At 46.4% G+C, this 19376-nt stretch overlaps 1 protein-coding gene across 2 annotated transcripts in view; it reads left to right on the forward strand.

Annotated features, from left to right (window-relative positions):
• Positions 1-1590: 1590 nt before the first annotated feature.
• The window catches only part of LOC129633109 (chondroitin sulfate proteoglycan 4-like), a 69618-nt gene continuing 51832 nt past the window's right edge, over positions 1591-19376 (forward strand). The window contains exons 1-4 of one of the 2 annotated variants that reach the window (XM_055554893.1): positions 1591-1709; positions 12848-13011; positions 13340-16909; positions 18529-18999. In XM_055554893.1, coding sequence (XP_055410868.1) covers positions 1631-1709; positions 12848-13011; positions 13340-16909; positions 18529-18999 — 4284 coding nt within the window. In that variant the 5' untranslated portion in view covers positions 1591-1630. The remainder of the gene's footprint in view (positions 1710-12847; positions 13012-13339; positions 16910-18528; positions 19000-19376) is intronic. The other variant, XM_055554894.1, reaches the window with a different exon arrangement.

Here is a 19376-nt window from a genome sequence, read left to right on the forward strand (position 1 = left end):
TGGTCTTGATCACTGCCTCCTGTACAAACCTCCATCCATAGTTCTTCAGGCACTCTATCATATCTAATCCCTTGAATCTATTTGTCACTTCCACTGTATAATCATAAGGGATTTGATTTACCTGAATTTTTTCCCCATTTTCTTCAATTTAAGTCTGCATTTTGCAATAAGGAGTTCATGATCTGAGCCCACAAGTCAGCTCCCGGTCTTGTTTTTGTCTTCAATAGTACATATGGCTAAGCCCATGGAAGGAAAATGAGACGGCCCTCCATCCTGAAGGAAAGAGAAAAGATGGCTCACTCTTAGGAGTGTGTGTCTAGCCAGAGTTGTTCCAAACTGGTCAGAGAAGCCCCTGGGCCTGGCTGGGGTCCTGGGTATACCAAAACTGCCCAGTGAGTTCTTACCACAAGCCAGACACCATGCTCAACACTCAGTCCTCATGGGCTGGAATAACCACACAACCCACCTATGGGATCGGCATCATTACCAAGGACTCTGATGCTGGGAGGGATTGGGGGCAGGAGGAAAAGGGGACGACAGAGGATGAGGTGGCTGGATGGCATCACCGACTCAATGGACGTAGGTCTGAGCGAACTCCGGGAGATGGTGATGGACAGGGAGGCCTGGCCTGTTGCGATTCATGGGGTCGCAAAGAGTCGGACACGACTGAGCGACTGAAGTGAACTGAACAGGAGTGGAGACAGAAGTTGAGACAATTAAGAGATTTGTTCAAGGTCACGGACCAAGTTCACCTAATAATATCTGAACCATGATTTGCCCTCAGGTCTCTTAAGGAACCAAGCTTCTGTCCTTAACCAGGGATGGCATTTGAGTAGAGGCTCCCTGGGGACACTGGTGACAGTCTCGGGGTCCCTGGGCAATCTCGCTCTGCACTGCTTGTGCATTTACATTTCTGTGGTTACCTGAGCCTGCCAGGAGAAAGTCTGCATGCCTGGCTCAGCCTGGCCTTCCAACCCCAGGCACGGCTACACCTCCAGCTCTTCCTAGGACACAGCCAGCCCGGGGCGGGACCCTTCTCTGTGCTAACACTCATATTCCTCGAGGATAGCCTTTCCGTTTGTTTAGAATTCGAAAGTGAGAATGGTAAAGCTGGAAGGGCCTTAGCGATTTGGTGCAATCTCCATTTCCAGAAGGAAGTAACACGCTCAGTTTGTGTTTAATTCTTATTCATCTGCCGGTGTCTATGCACCAGGTCAGCACTGGGGATTCAGCAATAAGCTGGCGCTCACTCTGGCACCTTAAAGTCGTGTTCGGTAAGGTCCTACCTCCACCAGGAATGCTTCCCCCTCCATTCTCCATTTCTCATCAGCGCCCGCACGCACAGTCAACTCCAGCGCAGAACTCGCCGCTCAGGGCGGGCGACTCGTGCTCTCTCCGTACCGAGTCTGCTGGGGTGCTCTGGCCCCGCCGCGTGTCTGCGCCGTGCACCCCGGCGCCAGGCGGAGCGTGATGGGGCGCAACAGCTGCGGGCTGCCTGCGGCTCTCCCCGCCCCGGCCCAGCCCCCGCGCTGGTTGGGGGCGGCGCCCCCTGGTCCTGCTCCGGGTCCCGGCCGGGGGCGGGGAGGGGCCGAAGCAGGTAGCTCAGACGCCACCGGGGTGTTGCAGCGGGATGGGGCGCCTCGGGGCCCGCCGCCTCGTCCTGCTCGCCGCCTTCCTGGGGCTCTGCGGGGCGCGCAGGGCGGTTGGAGGTAGGCGCCCCCAACTTCCCCACTTCCCCTCCCCGTCCCTTCCCCGGCCGGCAGCGCGCGGAGCCCGCTAGAGGCGGTGGGGAGAGGGGCGGAGGGCGCGGGCGGGAGCCCCCTGTGATCCGAGGGCCCCGGGAGACCCCGCGGCCCGGCCAGTCCCGCAGCGAGCGCGACTTGGACTCTCAGGCGGGGCCTTGGGAGCCGGGCAGCCCCGGGAGGAGACCGCTCGGCCCTGCGCAGTGGCTCCGTCGCCTCCGCGGAAAACTTCCGACTCCCCGCCCCGCGCGGCCCGGCCCCTCCGGTCCCGGCCAGTTCGCGAGCCCCGGGGGCGGGCCCTGCGCCTCGGGTTTGGGCTTTGGGGCCGGACTCTCGGCGGCACTCGGAGGAGTAGACGGAAGGCTTCCTGCTGTCCTGTCTTCTCAGGCTTTCCAACCCTCCCCTACCCAGGCCCTTCCTCGACTGCTCGTGACCCTCAAGAGGCCTTAAACTGCTTGCCGAGTTTCTTTTGTGGGTGGCTGCCCTCTCGTTCCGTAAGTTCCCGCACACGTCCGCAGACATTGTCTGGACCCTGTTCGCTGGAGGTGCTTTACATTTCCTTGGCGGCTTTCAGAAGTCAAAGATGACTAGTAAAAGCACAGTGACTTTTGACATCATTGAGCTGGACACTGGGGCCTTCCACTGGGGCCTTCCACTGGGGCCTTCCCACCTTCTCTAGCTCCTTGAAATTTAATTCCGTTTATAACAAAAGACATTCTTCGAGACTTGAGAACGCATTCTCAATCAAAGGCCTTGCCAGTCTTTGTGGTCTTCGGATTAAGTTCGGAATGGTTCTTTACTTCACTTTAGGCGATTTCGCAACGAGCTCTGGAGTGATGTACAGCGCCCGGCCCTGTACTGGGGCACGCCTGGCTCTCACCCCTGTGCGGGACCTGCTTCAAAGTTCCTCTGACACTGAGCAGTCAATTCTGCTGTTTGGGGCACTTGCGAGCTCCTCTCTCTTCATCTTCCTCCTTCCAGATTCTTTTTTCTCCCCACTTCCCAGCCTCTTCCTGCCTGGCGGGCAGGGAGCAACCGGAGGGTACAGGAGTCCAGGTGTGAGGCCACTGTGGCTATGGCTTTGGTGTATCGTTGAGAGGGAAGGTGCTGGCTGCAGGCCAGGGGGATCTGAGTGGGCAGTGAATGGTGTTGGGGGATAGGTGAGGTGGTGATGGTCATGGCCAGGGATCTGAGTGGTCCCTGTGGGGTGATGAGAAGCCTATGGCTTTGGAATTAGGTGGATTTGAGCTTTAATCTGGGTGTCATCACCTATTCTCAGAGTGACTTTGGGAAAATTACTTATCTTGGTCTTGATGTTGCTTTTGTAAAACTGGGATGATAAATGCTTCTTCAGAATTCTTTACGAAGAATCCACTTGTAATGCAGGAGACACGGGTGGGGGTGGGGGGGTTTAATCCCTGGGTTGGAAAGATCACCTGGAGGAAGGCAGGGCAACTCACTCCAGTATTCTTGCCTGGAGAATCCCATGGACCTGTTGCAGGAAGGGGGACTCCTTCTGGGCCCGAAAGTGGGCTCTTATCTAACACTTGGAAATGAATTGTCTGAGGAGACACATCTGCTGACAAAGCAAGAGATTTTATTGGGAAAGGACACCCGGGTGGAGAACAGTAAGGCAAGGGAACCCAGGAAAACTGCTCTGCCAGTCAGCAAGACTGTTCTGTGGCTCGCAGTCTTGGGGTTTATGGTGATGGAATTAGTTTCCAGGTTGTCTTTAGCCAATCATCTGACTCAGAGTCCTTCCTGGTGGTGCATGCCTTGTTCAGCCAAGATGGATGCCAGAGAGGATTCTGGGAGGTGATCTCACATGTGGTGTCTCCTTTTGACCTTTCCTGAACTCTTCCAGTTGGTGGTAGCTTATTAGTTCTGTGTTCCTTACCAGGACCTCCTGTCCTAAAACAACTCATGTGAACAGTTACTATGGTGCCTGGGCAGGGTGGGCGGTTTCAGTCAGTATGCTTCTCCTAACAGACTTAGGAGCTTGGTGACTGAAGTGACTGATCACGCACGCAGGCAAGACCTCCACACAGGCAAGACATGGCAGCCTGGAAACTACTGGATAAATGCTCATTTCCCTTCTCTCCTACTAATGACTCTCCTGTCTCTTCATCTATGCGATTAGCTTGGGCATGAGAAAGACCCAATAGGTTAGATATCCATTGAGGGGTACAGAATATGGATAGAGGAGATTTATTGAATGAAGCCCTGGAGAGGGAAATGGCAACCCACTCCAGTTTTCTTGCCTGGAAAATTCCATGGACAGAGGAGCCTGGCAGGCTACAGTCCACGGAGTCACAAAGAGCTGGACACGACTGAGTGACTGAGCATACATTGAGTGAAGAATTCCATAGCATATAATTTAACATATATACTGTTCTTCACCCTCTACTGTAATTGTGTGACGAATATCGGATACTGAGGTCTCACCAAAAGCTGCTTTCAGGCACTTTGAAAAATATATTCTTGCTTAGCCAGATGTGTAATGTGAGTTTATCTTTCTTCCTTGGGTGATTCAGGCTGTTGTTTTGAAGAATCTAATTGAAGATGCCAACTGAAAAATGCACAACATGAGAGTTGCAAGTTAAGTTTTATATTTGGTGCAAAATGAGGAGACAGCAGGGAGACGGCATTTCAGATAGCTCTGAGAAACTGCTCCAGAGAGGTAGTGGGGAAGGTCAGTATATACGTGATTTTGGTGAAGGTGGAGTGCATGCACTCGAGCACCTATTTTCTACAGAAGATGTTTTGCTAGTCACAAGGAGCAGTCATCACCATGAAGGATTTTAGTGCTTTTCTAGATGTGAGGAGACTCAAGAAATGGGCTTATAAAATCGTCTCCTGAAAATATCTAACTATCTGAGGACCTGTTCTGCAAGTTTTTCTCAGAGCACAGAATGCCTCAATCCTACTCTCCACCCTGAACTCCTTGCAGAGGGTGTTTTGTTGAAAATCAGCAGCTGCAGTAGCAACTGATTTAGTCCTTGTAGAGGTAGATGGCAAGTGTCAATTTATGGCTGACAAAGGCTTAGATAAATGCTGCTCTCAGTGTTTATATGACACAGGGTGTTATGTCCTCATGGAGTCTCATCACAGTAGGAAGTCACCTTTGTCTGGTAAGCAGATTGGGGATACTACAGATACTCTTGCTGAGGTAGTCACATCTTAATTCATTCAACATGGATTATATTATTTTACTAGTGAAAGGGATTTTGCAGATGTTATCAAATTAGGGATTTTGAGGGTGGAGAGATTATCCTGAAGTATCTCAGCGGGCCATAAAGGTGATCATAGGGGTGCCATAAGTGGAGGGCTGCTAAGTCGCTTCAGTCGTGCCTGACTCTGTGTGACCCCATAGACGGCAGCCCACCAGGCTCCCCCATCCCTGGGATTCTCCAGGCAAGAACACTGGAGTGGGTTGCCATTTCCTTCTCCAATGCATGAAAGTGAAAAGTGAAAGTGAAGTCACTCAGTCGTGTCCGACTCTTAGCGACCCCATGGACTGCAGCCTACCAGGCTCCTCCATCCATGGGATTTTCCAGGCAAGTGTACTGGAGTGGGGTGCCATTGCCTTCTCCGAAGAGGAGGGCAGGAGGGTCAAAATCAAAGAAGGAGATGGTGTGATGGAAGCAGAGGTCAGAGTGGTATGATTGCTGGCTGGGGCCACAAGCCAAGGCATGTGATGGTCTCTAGAAGTTGGAAAAGGCAACGAGACAGAATCTCCCCCAGAGCTTCCAGAAAGAATGCAGGCATTCAAACACTTTGATTTAGCTCAGTGAACTCCAGAACTCTTTAAGACAATCAATGTGTGTCATTTTAAGCCATTAAATTAGTGGCAGTTTGTTAGCAGCTCAGTTGTGTCTGACTCTTTGTGACCCCATGGACTAAACAGTCCATGGAATTCTCCAGGCCAGAATACTGGAGTGGGTAGCCTTTTCCTTCTCCAGGGGATCTTCCCAACCCAGGGATCAAACCCAGGTCTCCCGAATTGCAGGCGGATTCTTTACCAGCTGAACCACCAGGGAAGCCCTAACAGCAGCAATAGGAAGTTTATAGAGGGAGTGTCTGAACTAGTAAGAGATCATATGAAGGGCTATTTAATTCTGTTTGTTTTTAAACTTCTTATTTTATAGTAGAGTATGCATGAGTGCTAAGTCATTTCAGTCATGTCCAGCTCTGTGACCCCATGGACTAGCCCTCCAGGCTCCTCTGTTCATGGGATTCTCCAGGCAAGAATACTGGAGTGAGTTGCCATGCCCTCCTCCAGGAGATCTTCCCACCCAGGGATCAAACCCATGTCTCTTATGTCTCCTGCATTGGCAGGCAGGTTCTTTACCACTAGCCTCACCTGGGAAGCCCTTTATGTTAGAGTATAGCTGATTAACAGTGTTGTGATAGTTTCAGATGGACAGTAAAAGAACTCAGCCATATATACGTGGGTATCCATTCTCCCCCAAACTCCCCTCCCATTCAGGCTGCCACATATCATTGAGCAGAGTTCCGAGGGCCATTTGATTCTGATTGTCAAGGAGAAGGCACGTGCCATCAGAGAGCAGGGGAGCTGGGAGCTTTAGAGAAGGTTCTGTCCATGAGCAGAGTGAGCCTGGCTCCAGCACTCACTCTAGAGCCTGTGGATGGGCCTAGAGAGCTCCTAGACAGCGGGGGAGCAGACACAGAAATGTCTTGAGTGTCACTCAGGATAGGACATAAGCTCTGCGGTCACTAAGGAGGGAGCTGTCAGCTCAGCCCGAGGTGGCTGGGGACCAGGATGACCACTGCCTCAATTCTAGGGGTTTCTGTAGGAATCTACAACGTCTACAGGATTAGCTCCCCTTGCAGTTGTGCGGGACACAATCTTTCTGACCATTTTTAGCAGGCCTAGAGAACGCCCCATTGAGAGGGGGTATGGGCAGGGCAAGTGCTGGTTTTCTCTTGCAACCCGAACAGTGGGCATGGAGACTGATGTTTGGGGAATGAATGAAAGTTGAGAGGCTGGTGCAACATGTTCTGCAATAGCCAGGATTCCAGGGCTGTGGATTGCTCCAGCTCTTCTTGGAAACTTAAGATTTCCATCCTCACAGTGGCCTTGGGCCTACTACTTGCTTCTCTGCCACCCTCCCAACTGTGTCAGCAACACATTTAGTATAGAGATGTGGAGCCAGGGACCCATCCCACCCTCCCAGGCTAGTGAACACCCGGTCAGCTGCCCAGCCTGCAGCCGTGGAGCAAGTATCTATTCACTCACTGATTTTCTTTCTTAACTTAAATGTTAGTGGACCTGACCCTTGTGGGAGAGACTGTTAGAACTTTCCCTATTGGGATTTGCTTTCAGTGAATAAAGGAGGTTTGGCCTCCTAGGGCATGTTAGATATTTGTGCTAATTTTTTTCACATTTGTAAGCTTTCTTCTTTCTTAGAGTGCTGTGGATTAAGTTGTGTGCATGTGAGCTAAATTGCTTCAGTCGTTATTAGACTCTGTGTGACTCTATGGACTGTAGTCTGCCAGACTCCTCTGTCCATGGGATTCTTCAGGCAAGAATACTGAAGTGGGTTGCCATGCCCTCCTCTAGGGGATCTTCCTGACTGATCGAGTCAGCGTTTCTTGCATCTCCTGCATTGGCAGGCAGGTTCTTTATCACTAGTGCCACCTGGGAAGCTAGTGCATAAAGTTAGTGATCTCTTGAATAAATACTCAATATCAGTTTGATAAAGTATGGGCCATCAATACCATGGTGAAACACTGTCAAGGCTCTTACGGATGCATTTGTGGAGTAAAATGTGGCTTTCCTTTCCAAGTGAAGTTATTCCACTCAAATGATACAGCATGAATAAGAGCTGTTTTATAACTTCAGCCCTTCTCTTAGGACTTCATCTTAGGAATCTGTATAATGCAAATACTCTAGCAGAGAAGTTTGCTTTGGTGGTTTTTTATTTTAATTAAAAAAATAAGTTTTTATGCTTATGCCATATCATCTATAGAACATTTTAGAAGAAACACAGTACATAAAAAGTCATGATATAAAGTTACCAAAAATACTGTATTATGAAAAGACAATTCTAATTTCAGTGAAAGCAAACAGTTCTGAAATCTTTCTTTAAAATACTTTCCTGTTTAATTTCCATCCTATTCTTGTTTTGCCCTTGCATAATCACCAGACTGATCTTTCTAAAACACAGAACTGATATGTCTTTTTCCAACTGAAAACCTTAATGCTTCCTTACTATCTGCAGAATAAGGTTCAACCTTCTTATTATGGCTTGTAAGTCACCCACCCCTGTAAGTCGGGATCCAGGTGATCAGTCAGTTATTTGCTCCCTAAACATTTATTGAGAATTTCCTGTCATATATACACAACAAAACAAAGGAAAACTAAAGCTCCTCTCTCAGGTTCCCTCACTTAATAACTGGCTACTCAACCAGAAATCTGGATTGCCCCCTTGGCCTCTCCCTTTCCCTCACCTGACAGTCCTGCTTTTTAAATATCTCTTTAACTTGCCTACCTCTCCCCTCTGTTTGCTTCCCCCCACTCTACCGTCCCCTTGAGTCCATTCTCTGCATTTCAGCAAGAGTCCTCTTCTAAATTGCAATCTGGTTATGTCGTGTCCCTAAGTGACCCCTTTATGGCCCTCTTTGGATAGTCTAAACTCTTCAGCTTGGCTTCTAAGCCATCATTTACAGAGTGCCTAATGTGCCCCGCACTGCTGTGTGCACGGTGGAGCTGTGATCAAGATCAACAAAGGCTCCTGGCCTCAGAGTCTTACCTTCTGTTTGGAGTGGTGTGGTTTTGGGACCGAATAATAACCCAGAAGACAAATAGAGAAGATAATCAGAGATTCAAGTACAAGTCTTGAAAGGAGTAGTGAGGTTCTGGGACTGGGTGTCTCCTTTTGTAAGCGTGTGTGTGTGTGTGTGTGTGTGTATGTGTGTGTGTGGCTGTGCACATGCACTTTGAACTGAAAGTTCAGGGAAGGCCTCAAATGGATGCGGTGGTATTTGCCCCCTAACCTCTCGTGCCTCTGTAGCTTCTATCCTGGCTGCCCACTCCTTCCTTATACTGTGCTCAGCCACACTGAGCTTCTGGTTCCTCTCTTCTCTCTCTTCCCACTTTTTTTCTTTCCTCTTCCTTTCCTCCACCCCTCACCAGCTCTTCCTAGAAGCCAGTGCCTTGCCTGAAACACCTTTCCTCCGTCTACCCTCCTTGACAAGCCCCAGTGCTTCTGTTGTGGTCTGATTTCCTGGTTAATAATCAGGCAACTGTAATTGCTTGATATGCAGTCTTTCTCAGTCACCACTGAATTCTCAGGACCAAACAGTCTGTGTGGACAGAATATGCATGTGGGATGGGATATTTACATCTGCCAGGGAGAGACCTTAATGGATTGTTCCTTCCCTCATACCTCACTGGGCTCAAGCCAAGCTTCTGTTCTAGTCCTTTCTACTATCACTTGGATACCCTCTTTTTTCTAAACAATTTTCTCCTGTGATAGATTGGGAGTTCCTTTGTCTTATTAATTCTCCAACCAACCCCTCATAGTACCTGGCACACAGGAAATGCCAAAAAACTTCAACGTAAAACCAAAATCAAACAAAAATCCAGGAAGATATAGTTTGAAAGAAGGAATGGAAACCAATTCTAAAGTAGGTAAAATGAATCATATAGTCACCGACCTGGGAGAAATTACAGAAACCTTCCACGCAAAGTATTTTACCTCACGGCGAAACTTTGGTTTCTATTCAAAACATTTCACCACTTATTTAAGGACACAAAATCAGGAAGTTGCTCTGACTTGTTGGTTCAACTTGATTCGCTACCCTCCTGTAAAATACCCACACACACCTTTCTCTTCACTGCAGGTAGAGATTGCCTTTCTTTTTCTAGAAACCAGTTTTACTTGTGCTTTACTCGCTTTTTATTCTGATTTTGAGGCACTTACTAGGGACCACAAAAGTTAGGGTTGACTTGGAAGTATGTGGCTTCAGGCTGTCAGGCCAGAAGTTTGAAACCTGCTTCCTTGTTTTTCCCCTGAGGCAATGGAAATTTCTAGCCACCAGCTGAGACTGGGATTGATTCAGTGCCAGAGGTGAAACATGGGAAAATATAGGGGTGTTGTTTATTAAGGTTACTTAGTCATTCTCAGCAGTAGATTTTATGATTTAGAAAACATTTCCTGGTTTTGAAAACTTAACAATACACCCTCTAAGTCTGTCGAAAATTGGAGTGGGGGGTTTCAGTAACGGGAGAACCAGAAGGATAAGCTAGTGGATTTGTAATTGCTTCATTCAACTTTATGACTGTGTCCCTATATTCTAGTTTTATTGAATTTAATTATTAATGGCTGTTTTTAATGAGGAAAAAAGATGCTTATGCATATCTGAGAAAGTCTGAAGGAGATTGTGTTCATCTCTGTATCAACTTTGTACCTTGGTGAAAAAAAAACAAACAAAAAACACTGGCTTGGTGGTTGGTTATGCTTAGGTTTTGTCTTAGCTCTGCTTCAAATTAACTTTGACTTTACCTAAGTCCATAAGCTTCTTTAGGCCTGACTTGACTCAACTATAAAATGAAGGTTTATTGTTTAGTTCAGTTTGGTTCAATAAATGATTGCCTGATACCTACCTAGCTTGGATTGGATTCCCTAGAGAGAGAGGCTTAGGAAAGGATTCTAGTGGGAGTGAATAATTGAGTGAGTGCTACCAGGAGAGAACTTTAAGGAAGTGATGGAAGCAGAGAGGGCAGGAAAAGAAACCAAGCAAAGATGTGGTCTCATCTCAGCTCTGGAATATGAAGAGCAAAACACCTCTTTCAATCAGTCACTGGCTAGAGGTTGCCCTCAAGGACAGAGGGTATGATTTTACTGAAATTTCTGGATAACAGAGTTCATCAGCTGGGGGATGGATGTACCAACCTGTTAAAAGAGATCTAAATGGGGTACCAAAATTCTGTTATACCACCTGGGTGCCAGGTACTGTGCTGGGTACTGGAGAGAGGAAGGCAAAAGACTTGTAGTCCCTCATCATAGGAAACTCATGGACTGGTGCAGGAGATAGATGAATATCTATCCAGGCACACGCTAGGATAAACAAATGCACAATGTTGTAGGAGCAAAGAGGAGAAGCAGGCTGGGTTACCCAGGAAGCCCGTCTGGCCAGGCTGTTTGCTGCTACCTGTCAGTCGTTATTCCAACCTCAAGCCGCTTCTGGCTCCATATAAACCGAATGATTAGATGTACTGCCCATAGTTTTACCTTGGGGAGAATTTTCCCACACTGGTGGTTTCATGGCCACGCCTAAGAGCAGCTGTAGTGCAGTGGGGATCCATTTCCAGTCTGCATGCACATGATGATGCTGACTCAGCCGTGAACCAGGCTTCGGTGTTTGGTCCTTCCATCAGCTGGCAGTAAGGGGTTTCTCCCTTATTGGGCAGCCAGACTCACAAGCTGAGGAAAAGGTGCTGACGCAAGAAAGGTGATGACATGAAGTTCCAGGCCACCATGTCGTGTAGCTTGCTCAGGGCTTCTGGTCCTGCCCATGCTCAATTCTGGATGTACCACTTCTGTCCCTTGAATCTCTGCTTCCACCATCCATCCGTCATGGCAGTTCTGTCATGTGCGTCTCAGGCTGGGTCATTGCACTTTCTGTGCTTCTAGGATCTACCTTAGCTGTGAGTCCACATCATTTACAGCAGTCTGTGCCAGCAGGTTACATCCTGCATCCCTGGGGATGTGCCCCCAAAAGTATTATAAACTCTCCCTATTTAACTTTATGTTCCTACCCCCTTGATTAGGTATCCTTGGTCCCATGTGCATTTCCTGGCTGCTGGCACTACCTTCTGGACAGGTCCTGCAGCTCCTGTAGGGTCTAGTCATGTCTCCATGCACGTTGTGTTGTGACTTAGGCTTTGTTTTGGGTATAGTGGTCAGGAGGAGAGATGGGGGCGTGTCTTCAGGGGTTACATGTTATTTGTGGGGAGAGGTTTCTGCATCCTCTTTCAGCAAAGGGAGGATCACTTTAATCAGGGAATGGGTCTTTTCTTCAGGATCAGAGTGTTCAGAGGGATCTAGGGACACAGAGTATTTGAGCATCAATCCAGGTGTCCCCATCCCATAAGTCAAGTTTCCATTCTTTCCCAAACAAAGCCTTGGACTTGTCAGAGGCAGCCTGACATGATTGGAACTTGAACTTTGTTAGAAGCCGACAATGCCATTTTCTGGGTGAGAGTCTCAACTTCCCCTGTCCACCTGCTGTAGGAGATGAGAAAGACTTTATATGCTACAAGGGAAGCCCTTTGGCTTTCACACCTGCCTTGTAATTGTCAGCTAATCTCTCCTAGTTTTTCCTTATTTTTTCCAAAGCTTCATTCAAACTCATCAGTAGACATCCAATTCCATTGTTCTCATTGCTACTGCTAAGTCTGCTAAGTCTCTATAGTCGTGTCCGACTCTGTGTAACCCCATAGACAGCAGCCCACCAGGCTCCCCCGTCCCTAGGATTCTCCAGGCAAGAACACTGGAGTGGGTTGCCATTTCCTTCTCCAATGCATGAAAGAGCAAAGTGAAAGTGAAGTTGCTCAGTCGTGTCCGACTTGTAGTGACCCCATGGACTGCAGCCTACCAGGCTCCTCCATCCATGGGATTTTCCAAGCAAGAGTACTGGAGTGGGGTGCCATTGCCTTCTCCATCTCATTGCTACTACTTGCCCTATATTTCTCATAGGTTGATATTTCAGAGCTGGCTAGTGTGTTCCCATTCACGATAACACCAGTTTACCATCAGTGACTTGGGATTAACCCCTTTAGAAGGGAAAGAAGCAGAATTGGGTAGATAGAGAAGCAGATTTACAATTCAGTTTCAGTAGAAGACTCTGCCCTCTTGAGAGTTCTGAAGAGGGACTGATCCATCAGAAGTGTCCTGAGTTGGAATAAGAGAACACAGCGTTTATACCCCCACGACATATCTGTGGGCTACCCCAGGAAGCAGGTGTGGCCTTGGGTATGGCAGCTGTCTTCAGCAGGGTCTCTCCTGCAGGGAGATGGCAATATAAGTGTAACAGTCATTGTGTAATAAGTTTACTGACTTCTTTTTTTCCTACAGCATCTTTTTATGGTGAAAGCTACATGGGGCTCAATATCATAGAAGTTTCCTCTGAGTTATCTCTTCAATTAAAATTTCAAACCAGCAAACCACAGGGATTACTTTTTCTTGCAGCTGGGGAAAATGACTACTGTATAATAGAAATTCTATCAGGAAACTTACGGGTAAGATTTTTTTTTAATCTTTAGAAATGTACAATGATTCAATTACTGGAGGGAAGAACAGTGAGAGAAAGAGAACAAAACACTTGATTATTGTTATTTCACTAGAATAAAATTAGATGCCACATGTAAGGGTTGAGATCTTCCCCAATTTTACAAGCATGTCGTAAATATTCCAACTCAAAACATTTTAATTTCAGTATGTAGTCCATAAGTGTGGGAAGGGCTTTCCATGTCCAGGTTTCTCTTTCTTTATCTTTGTGAATGGCCATATTTTCTGAATAAAACACTATGAGATGAGATTGCTTAATTATGATTCTTTGTCTTTCAGGTGAGAGTGAATTTGGGGACAGGTGAACTAGTGCTTCTTTCTGAGCAAAGACTTCGTGTGGATGGCTTGGCTTGGCATTTAGTGGAACTGTACTGTGTTAAGGATCATGTCTCTCTGGTTATTGACAAACATTATGAGATGACTGGCCGGATCACTGGTGGGATGCACAATTTGCACTTTCAGCATGGAATCTACATAGGGGGCCACGGTGGACTTGAAGTCTCATATCTCGATGGACAGCTTCCCAATTTCCGTGGCTGTATGGAGGATGTGGTGTTTAACCAGAGGGAGATCCTTTCCTCTCTTAGATCTTACCCTGGTTTTAAGAAAGTTTATGAGGTGTCACTAGGATGCAGTGATGAATTTTTTGCAGGGGAGGATGAAGCCATCAATTTCTTTAGCTCCAGATCCTATGTCACCTTCCCAGAGTGGAAGGTCCAACGGGACGGGCTGTTGGAATTTGCTTTGCAGACTGGAACTCAACAAGCCTTGCTTTTATTTCAGTCAGGTAGGGAAGGAGATTTTGTTGCTTTGGAAATAGTTAAAGGTTTTTTGAAGGCTCATGTAGGAAGGAATAGGAGTGATACTCAGCTCTCTTCTTTTAGCTTAGTTAGTGACAACCAGTGGCATGATATTCAACTCAGATTCACTGAAAGATACCTGGGCCTGATGGTGGATGAACAAAGAGTAAGGACAAACCTGCCTTTGCAGAGCAAACTGTTTGTATCTGCAGGCCCCCTCTTCGTGGGAGGTCTTGATAGACACAAGGGAGAAGAAGTTAAGAGGTTAGGACTTGCCTCTGTGCCTGGGAAATCTGTTGGAGGAATCTCTTTTAAAGGGTGCTTAAGAGGCTTGGAAGCCAACTCAGAAAAGAGAGCATTAAAGGATGCCTTTGTTTCCAAAGATATATCTGCTGGGTGTAAAATGAAGGGCAGTGATGACGAAAACCCTTCTGCAACAACCATGGAGAAGCTGCTGCTGGCAGAAGTTCCCCTTTCCACTGCCGACTCTGAGGCAGGCAAGCCTAGTCTTCAAGATGTGAGTAGCTATTTCTTGGTCCTGAATAACTTGGAGGTCCAAGAAGGTGGGCAAGCCTTATTGGAACAAAGGCATATGAAGATGGATATGGAGCTGAAGGATTTGGGTATCCATCAGTCTCAGATACTCTTTAAAATAAAGGAGATGCCTGTTTATGGGTTCCTTCGATTAGATGTTTCCCCCGAGCAAGGACCGGAGAAAGTTTTCACTCTGTTGGATTTGGAGCAAGGGAACGTTTGGTATGTCCATGACGGTTCAGAAGAACCTAGGGATTATTTCACATTTTCAGTCTCTTCCAACAGCAAGAGGGAAGTGCCACTGTATCTGCAAGGACATGTTTCTTATGTGTTTAACATTGTTGTCATTCCAGTAAATGATCCCCCAAACCTTAAGCTCCCTGAAGGAAACTTGCTTCTCGTGTTTGAGAATTCTAAGAAACGACTGACTCCAAATATCATACATGTTTCAGACCCAGACACAGATTCCTTGAGTCTTAGTGTCTCAGCGCTTGGCAACTTCAATTCAGATGCTGGGTTTTTAGAAAACATCAGTGATCCCGGGAGAGCCATTAATGGTTTCTCATATGGGGATTTAAGAGATGGCAACATTTTCTATGTGCACAGGGGCCATGCAAACTCCCGGATCCTTCTGAGAGCAAATGATGGAGAGCTGGTTAGCAGTACGGTGGTGTTGCGGGTCATGGCTATTCCTTGGGACTTGGCAGTGGCCAATCGGACAGGTGTGGCTGTACAGCAGGGTGGTTCGGTTCTGATTACGCAGAGCAACTTGTCAGTGGAGGTTAATGGTGAACGCCCTGAGGTGGACACCCGTTATGTTATCACTTATCCACCTCGCTTTGGCCAAATTCAGCAGCAAGGGCCAGGTGGCGAGTGGAAACAAATCAGTACCTTTTCTCAGCGTTCTGTTGATCGGAGTCAGATCCGGTACTGTACTACATTCAAAGATTTGCAACTAGAAAATGTTACGGATCACTTTAAATTTAAAGTTGACATAGAAGGAAAAAGCAGTGAAGAGCTGGTGTTTCCTATTATGATACAGTGGCTAAAGTTTACCCTTCTGAAAAATGTTGCCCTTGAGATCAGTAAAATAAACAGGCACGTATTGAATTCTGATCACTTACAGGCCATGACAGAGGGGTTGGAAGTAGCTGAGAGCAAACTGCATTTTAAGTTACTGACCCCACCTAAGAAAGGAAAATTGCTACTTGGCACAGAAGTTCTACAGACAAACTCAGTCTTCAGCCAACAAAACATTACAGATGGTAAGATAAGTTATGAACCACAGGAGAGGCCCAGGGAACATTCACAAGATAGTTTCAGGTTCTTGATGGTTGCAAAACACATAGAATCAAAAGATTATACTTTCAGAATCAATTTTAAAGCAGATAGGAGGCACATTATTGTAACGAACAGAGGATTGCTTGTAAAAGAAGGAGAAGGGAAATTAATCACAAAGTCGGAATTATTTGCTCAAACCTTGGACAATCGGACTTTCCAATATACAGTCACCAAGAGTCCGCAACATGGGAAGCTGAAACTGAATCGCTCTTCAGATTCTCCAGGAAATCAGGACAACATTACTGCCTTCACGGATCAAGACATCCTGGGTGAGCGGCTGATATATGAGCACGATGACTCTGAGACTCAGAGTGATGAATTCCTCCTCGTGGCCTCCACCGCAGGACCAGACCAAGAGGGAGCATTCAGGGATCTTGACATGGAGCATCTGTCTACAGAAATCAAAGTCACCATTTCTGTGGAGTTAAAGAATGACGAGAAACCAGTGCGCATGGTGGATAAGGTCTTTCAGGTTGTGCGGAACGGCCAGCGCTTGTTGACCCTCTCAGATCTCTGCTACCATGACCCTGACTCAGATTTTGACGATGGGCAGTTGCTCTACATCCGGCGGGGCATCCCGAACGGGGACTTGGTGCAAGCCAGTGACCCAACTCAGAAACTCTACCAGTTCAGGCAAGAGGACCTGCGGGAAGGACGCGTGCTCTTCAGGCACCGGGGCGCAGACTCGGCCCGCTTTGTGTTGTTTGTGACGGATGGTGTCCACTACACATCATCCCTCCTTGAGGTCAGCATGTCAGACCCCTATGTCCGTGTAGTCAACAACACAGGGCTGCTCGTACAGAGAGGAAAAGACAGCAGCCTCACGACAGCCAACCTCAGTGTCACCACAAACCAAGATGTCAGAACAGACCACGAGGTCGAATTCCATATTGTGCAGCCCCCAAAGCATGGCAGAGTGCTGGTCAGCAGCTCAGCGCCTGGCTCATTTTCCATGCATGACTTGAAGCAAGGGCGTGTGATTTACAGGCATGACGGCAGTGGCAGCTTCGATATGTTCAACCTAACAGTGCGAGTTAAAGATATACATTTATATGTGGGAGTCTATGTGCAGGTGGACTCAGAAAGCCACCAACATCACACGCGAATTCTGCACAGCAAGACTCTTGTGGTTGAAGAAGGAAAACCAGTAAAACTGAGCAGAGGAAGGTTTCAGGTAGGTGGCGGTCCCAGCTCCTATCATTCTCCCCCCCTCTGGAACCACAGGGACAAATGATCTCTTTGTTTGCTTCTGAGAGCTATTTTTGTGATGATTTCTCTCCTGGTATTTGGAATGACTTTTTAAAAATGCAGATGCCATTGAGAAGAAAAGCCAGATGGTTCCATGATTTTGATACTGCTAATTGTTCTGTTGGAAATGGAATATAACGAATCCTAAAATCCCTTCATTTTAAAGCTGTGTGCACATGATCACATGAGTATGCATATATGTTTATAATGTAGAATAACCTGAGGAAGAGGGAATGTATATATTATAGTCAATGAAGAAGTCATTACTTTTTTCATTTTTCATGGCAACACTGCCAATATTTGATTTGATCTGAGTTACATTTGTAATGTGGTGAAGCAGGGCATAAAAGTGTAATTTAACTGACATAAAAAGGATTCCTAAAACAGACAAGGATACTATATTACACAGTTTATTTCTTTAGCTCTGAATGTGGCCTTATGTAGTTTCTTGAAATTGATGGATAAATTGGCCCAGACCCGGGGAATGCCAAGGGTGAGACTTCACACCAGAAGCTGCCTGGTTTCCTGAGGCTCCAACTTGAGAGCCTCGAGCAGCACAGCCCTGCTGATCAGAGTTAGGGGAGAATGAGTAATCTGTGCAGGGTACGTAAACTGATTTATGACAATTGGCCACAAACGCAAGCTATTCTGAATCTACCTTCAGGACTGCAAATGAGTTTGCCTGCTTGCTAAATACAGCCAATAACATCAAGTAGAAATGAATTTGGACTTCTCCGGTGGGTCAGTGGTAAAGAATCTGCCTGCAGTATAGAAGACCTGGGTTCAATCCCTGGGTCAGGAAGATCCCCTGGAGGAGGGCATAGCAACCCACTCCAATATTCTTGCCTGGAGAATCCCGTGGACAGAGGATCCTGGTGGCTACAGTCCATGGGGTTGCAAAGAGTCGGACACGACTGAGCGGCTGAACAGTAGCAGCAGCAGAAATGAATTCAAGTCAAAGCAATTTACTGAATAATGAGTTTTGACCAAGAGAATATGGAGCCCACCAGCTTTTTTCTCAATTATTTTTCAGGATCTTAGAGAATTTAAGTTTCACCACAAGGGGGTGTACATAGTTCATGGACTATAAATCTGTCACAGAAAGTTTTGAGATGAATTTTGCTGAATCAGTAAATTAAATGTATATTTAAAATGCTGAGCTAGTTTAAAAATAGACTTTCCTTTAAAGTCTTGCAATTTTAGTGCTTTAACTGCTACTTCTTATACTATCTTTTGTTCCTTGTCTAGATACCATTTTGTTTCTTTCAGCTCTATTTTCTGAGTCCTAGGTTTTTTGCCACTGTGAACGATGTCTTGATAATACATTAGTAGCTGTTCAAATGTTACTTTGTCTTTGTGATCAGGACTGAAATTCGAAATATTAGCATGGTTACCAGAACAGACCCAGGCTTAAACTGTGTCTTAACCTGGATTGTAACTTAAGCCATTTGTGAACATTAATAGAAAAAAAATTGGTTCATCAAGGGTCTTCCATAGATTAATGTTTTTCTTTTTGTGTCTCTGTGTTGTTAATGTGCACTCAAGGCTGTGCATGAACACCCTGTTCCTTCAGAGGCAGTGTTCATTGTTAGAACTCCGCCAGTGCATGGATACCTTCGAAGGTCTTTACCGGAGGAGGGTAGCGTGGGTACAGAGGAGAAGTTCCCTTTGATGTTTACGCAGCAGGATGTTGATGATGGTTACATCCATTATGTACAGACAATGCCTGACCAGCAACAGGACCGTTTTATACTGGATGTTATGAGTGGCTTCCAAGCTGTGAGCAGACTTGAAATCCTGGTGGATATTGTCCCTAAACATATTCCTCTGGCAGTACAAAATTTCACAGTCCAGGAAGGTGGCTCCAAGGCACTTCCAGAAGACTATTTCAGAATTCCAGGCAAGCATTTTGAGGGACTTGACTGTGAATTTGTTCTACTCAAACCACCAAAACATGGTTATGTTGAAAATTCTCATTTTCCAAGAGTAAAGCTGATGAAATTTACCAGAAAACAGGTAATAACTCTCAATTAATATATTTGGATTTGGATATGTTGGATAAGAAAAAAATTGGCTATTTATCACTTGGATTCACGGACTTTGGGAAGTGATGGGGCCTTAGAAGATATCTGGTCCAACCTCCCAGCAGATGGAGAAGCCTTGCCATGATAACTCCATAGAGAGGTCATCTAGTCATTGCTTAAATATCCTCAGTGAGTTATTAGAGTGTTGTTACTCTGATAGTTTACTTTCTCACCATGAATAAAAGAATGATTTCCATACTTAAAAAAAAAATTCCAAAGTATCTTTCAGATCCCCATTATTTCCTTTATAAGCTCCTAGGAACACACTGTCTTCAGGATGGAAACCATGAGCAGCTATCTAGCATCTTT

Source organism: Bubalus kerabau, chromosome 18, assembly GCF_029407905.1.
Source record: "Bubalus kerabau isolate K-KA32 ecotype Philippines breed swamp buffalo chromosome 18, PCC_UOA_SB_1v2, whole genome shotgun sequence".
NCBI classification, from domain to species: Eukaryota; Metazoa; Chordata; class Mammalia; order Artiodactyla; family Bovidae; genus Bubalus; species Bubalus kerabau.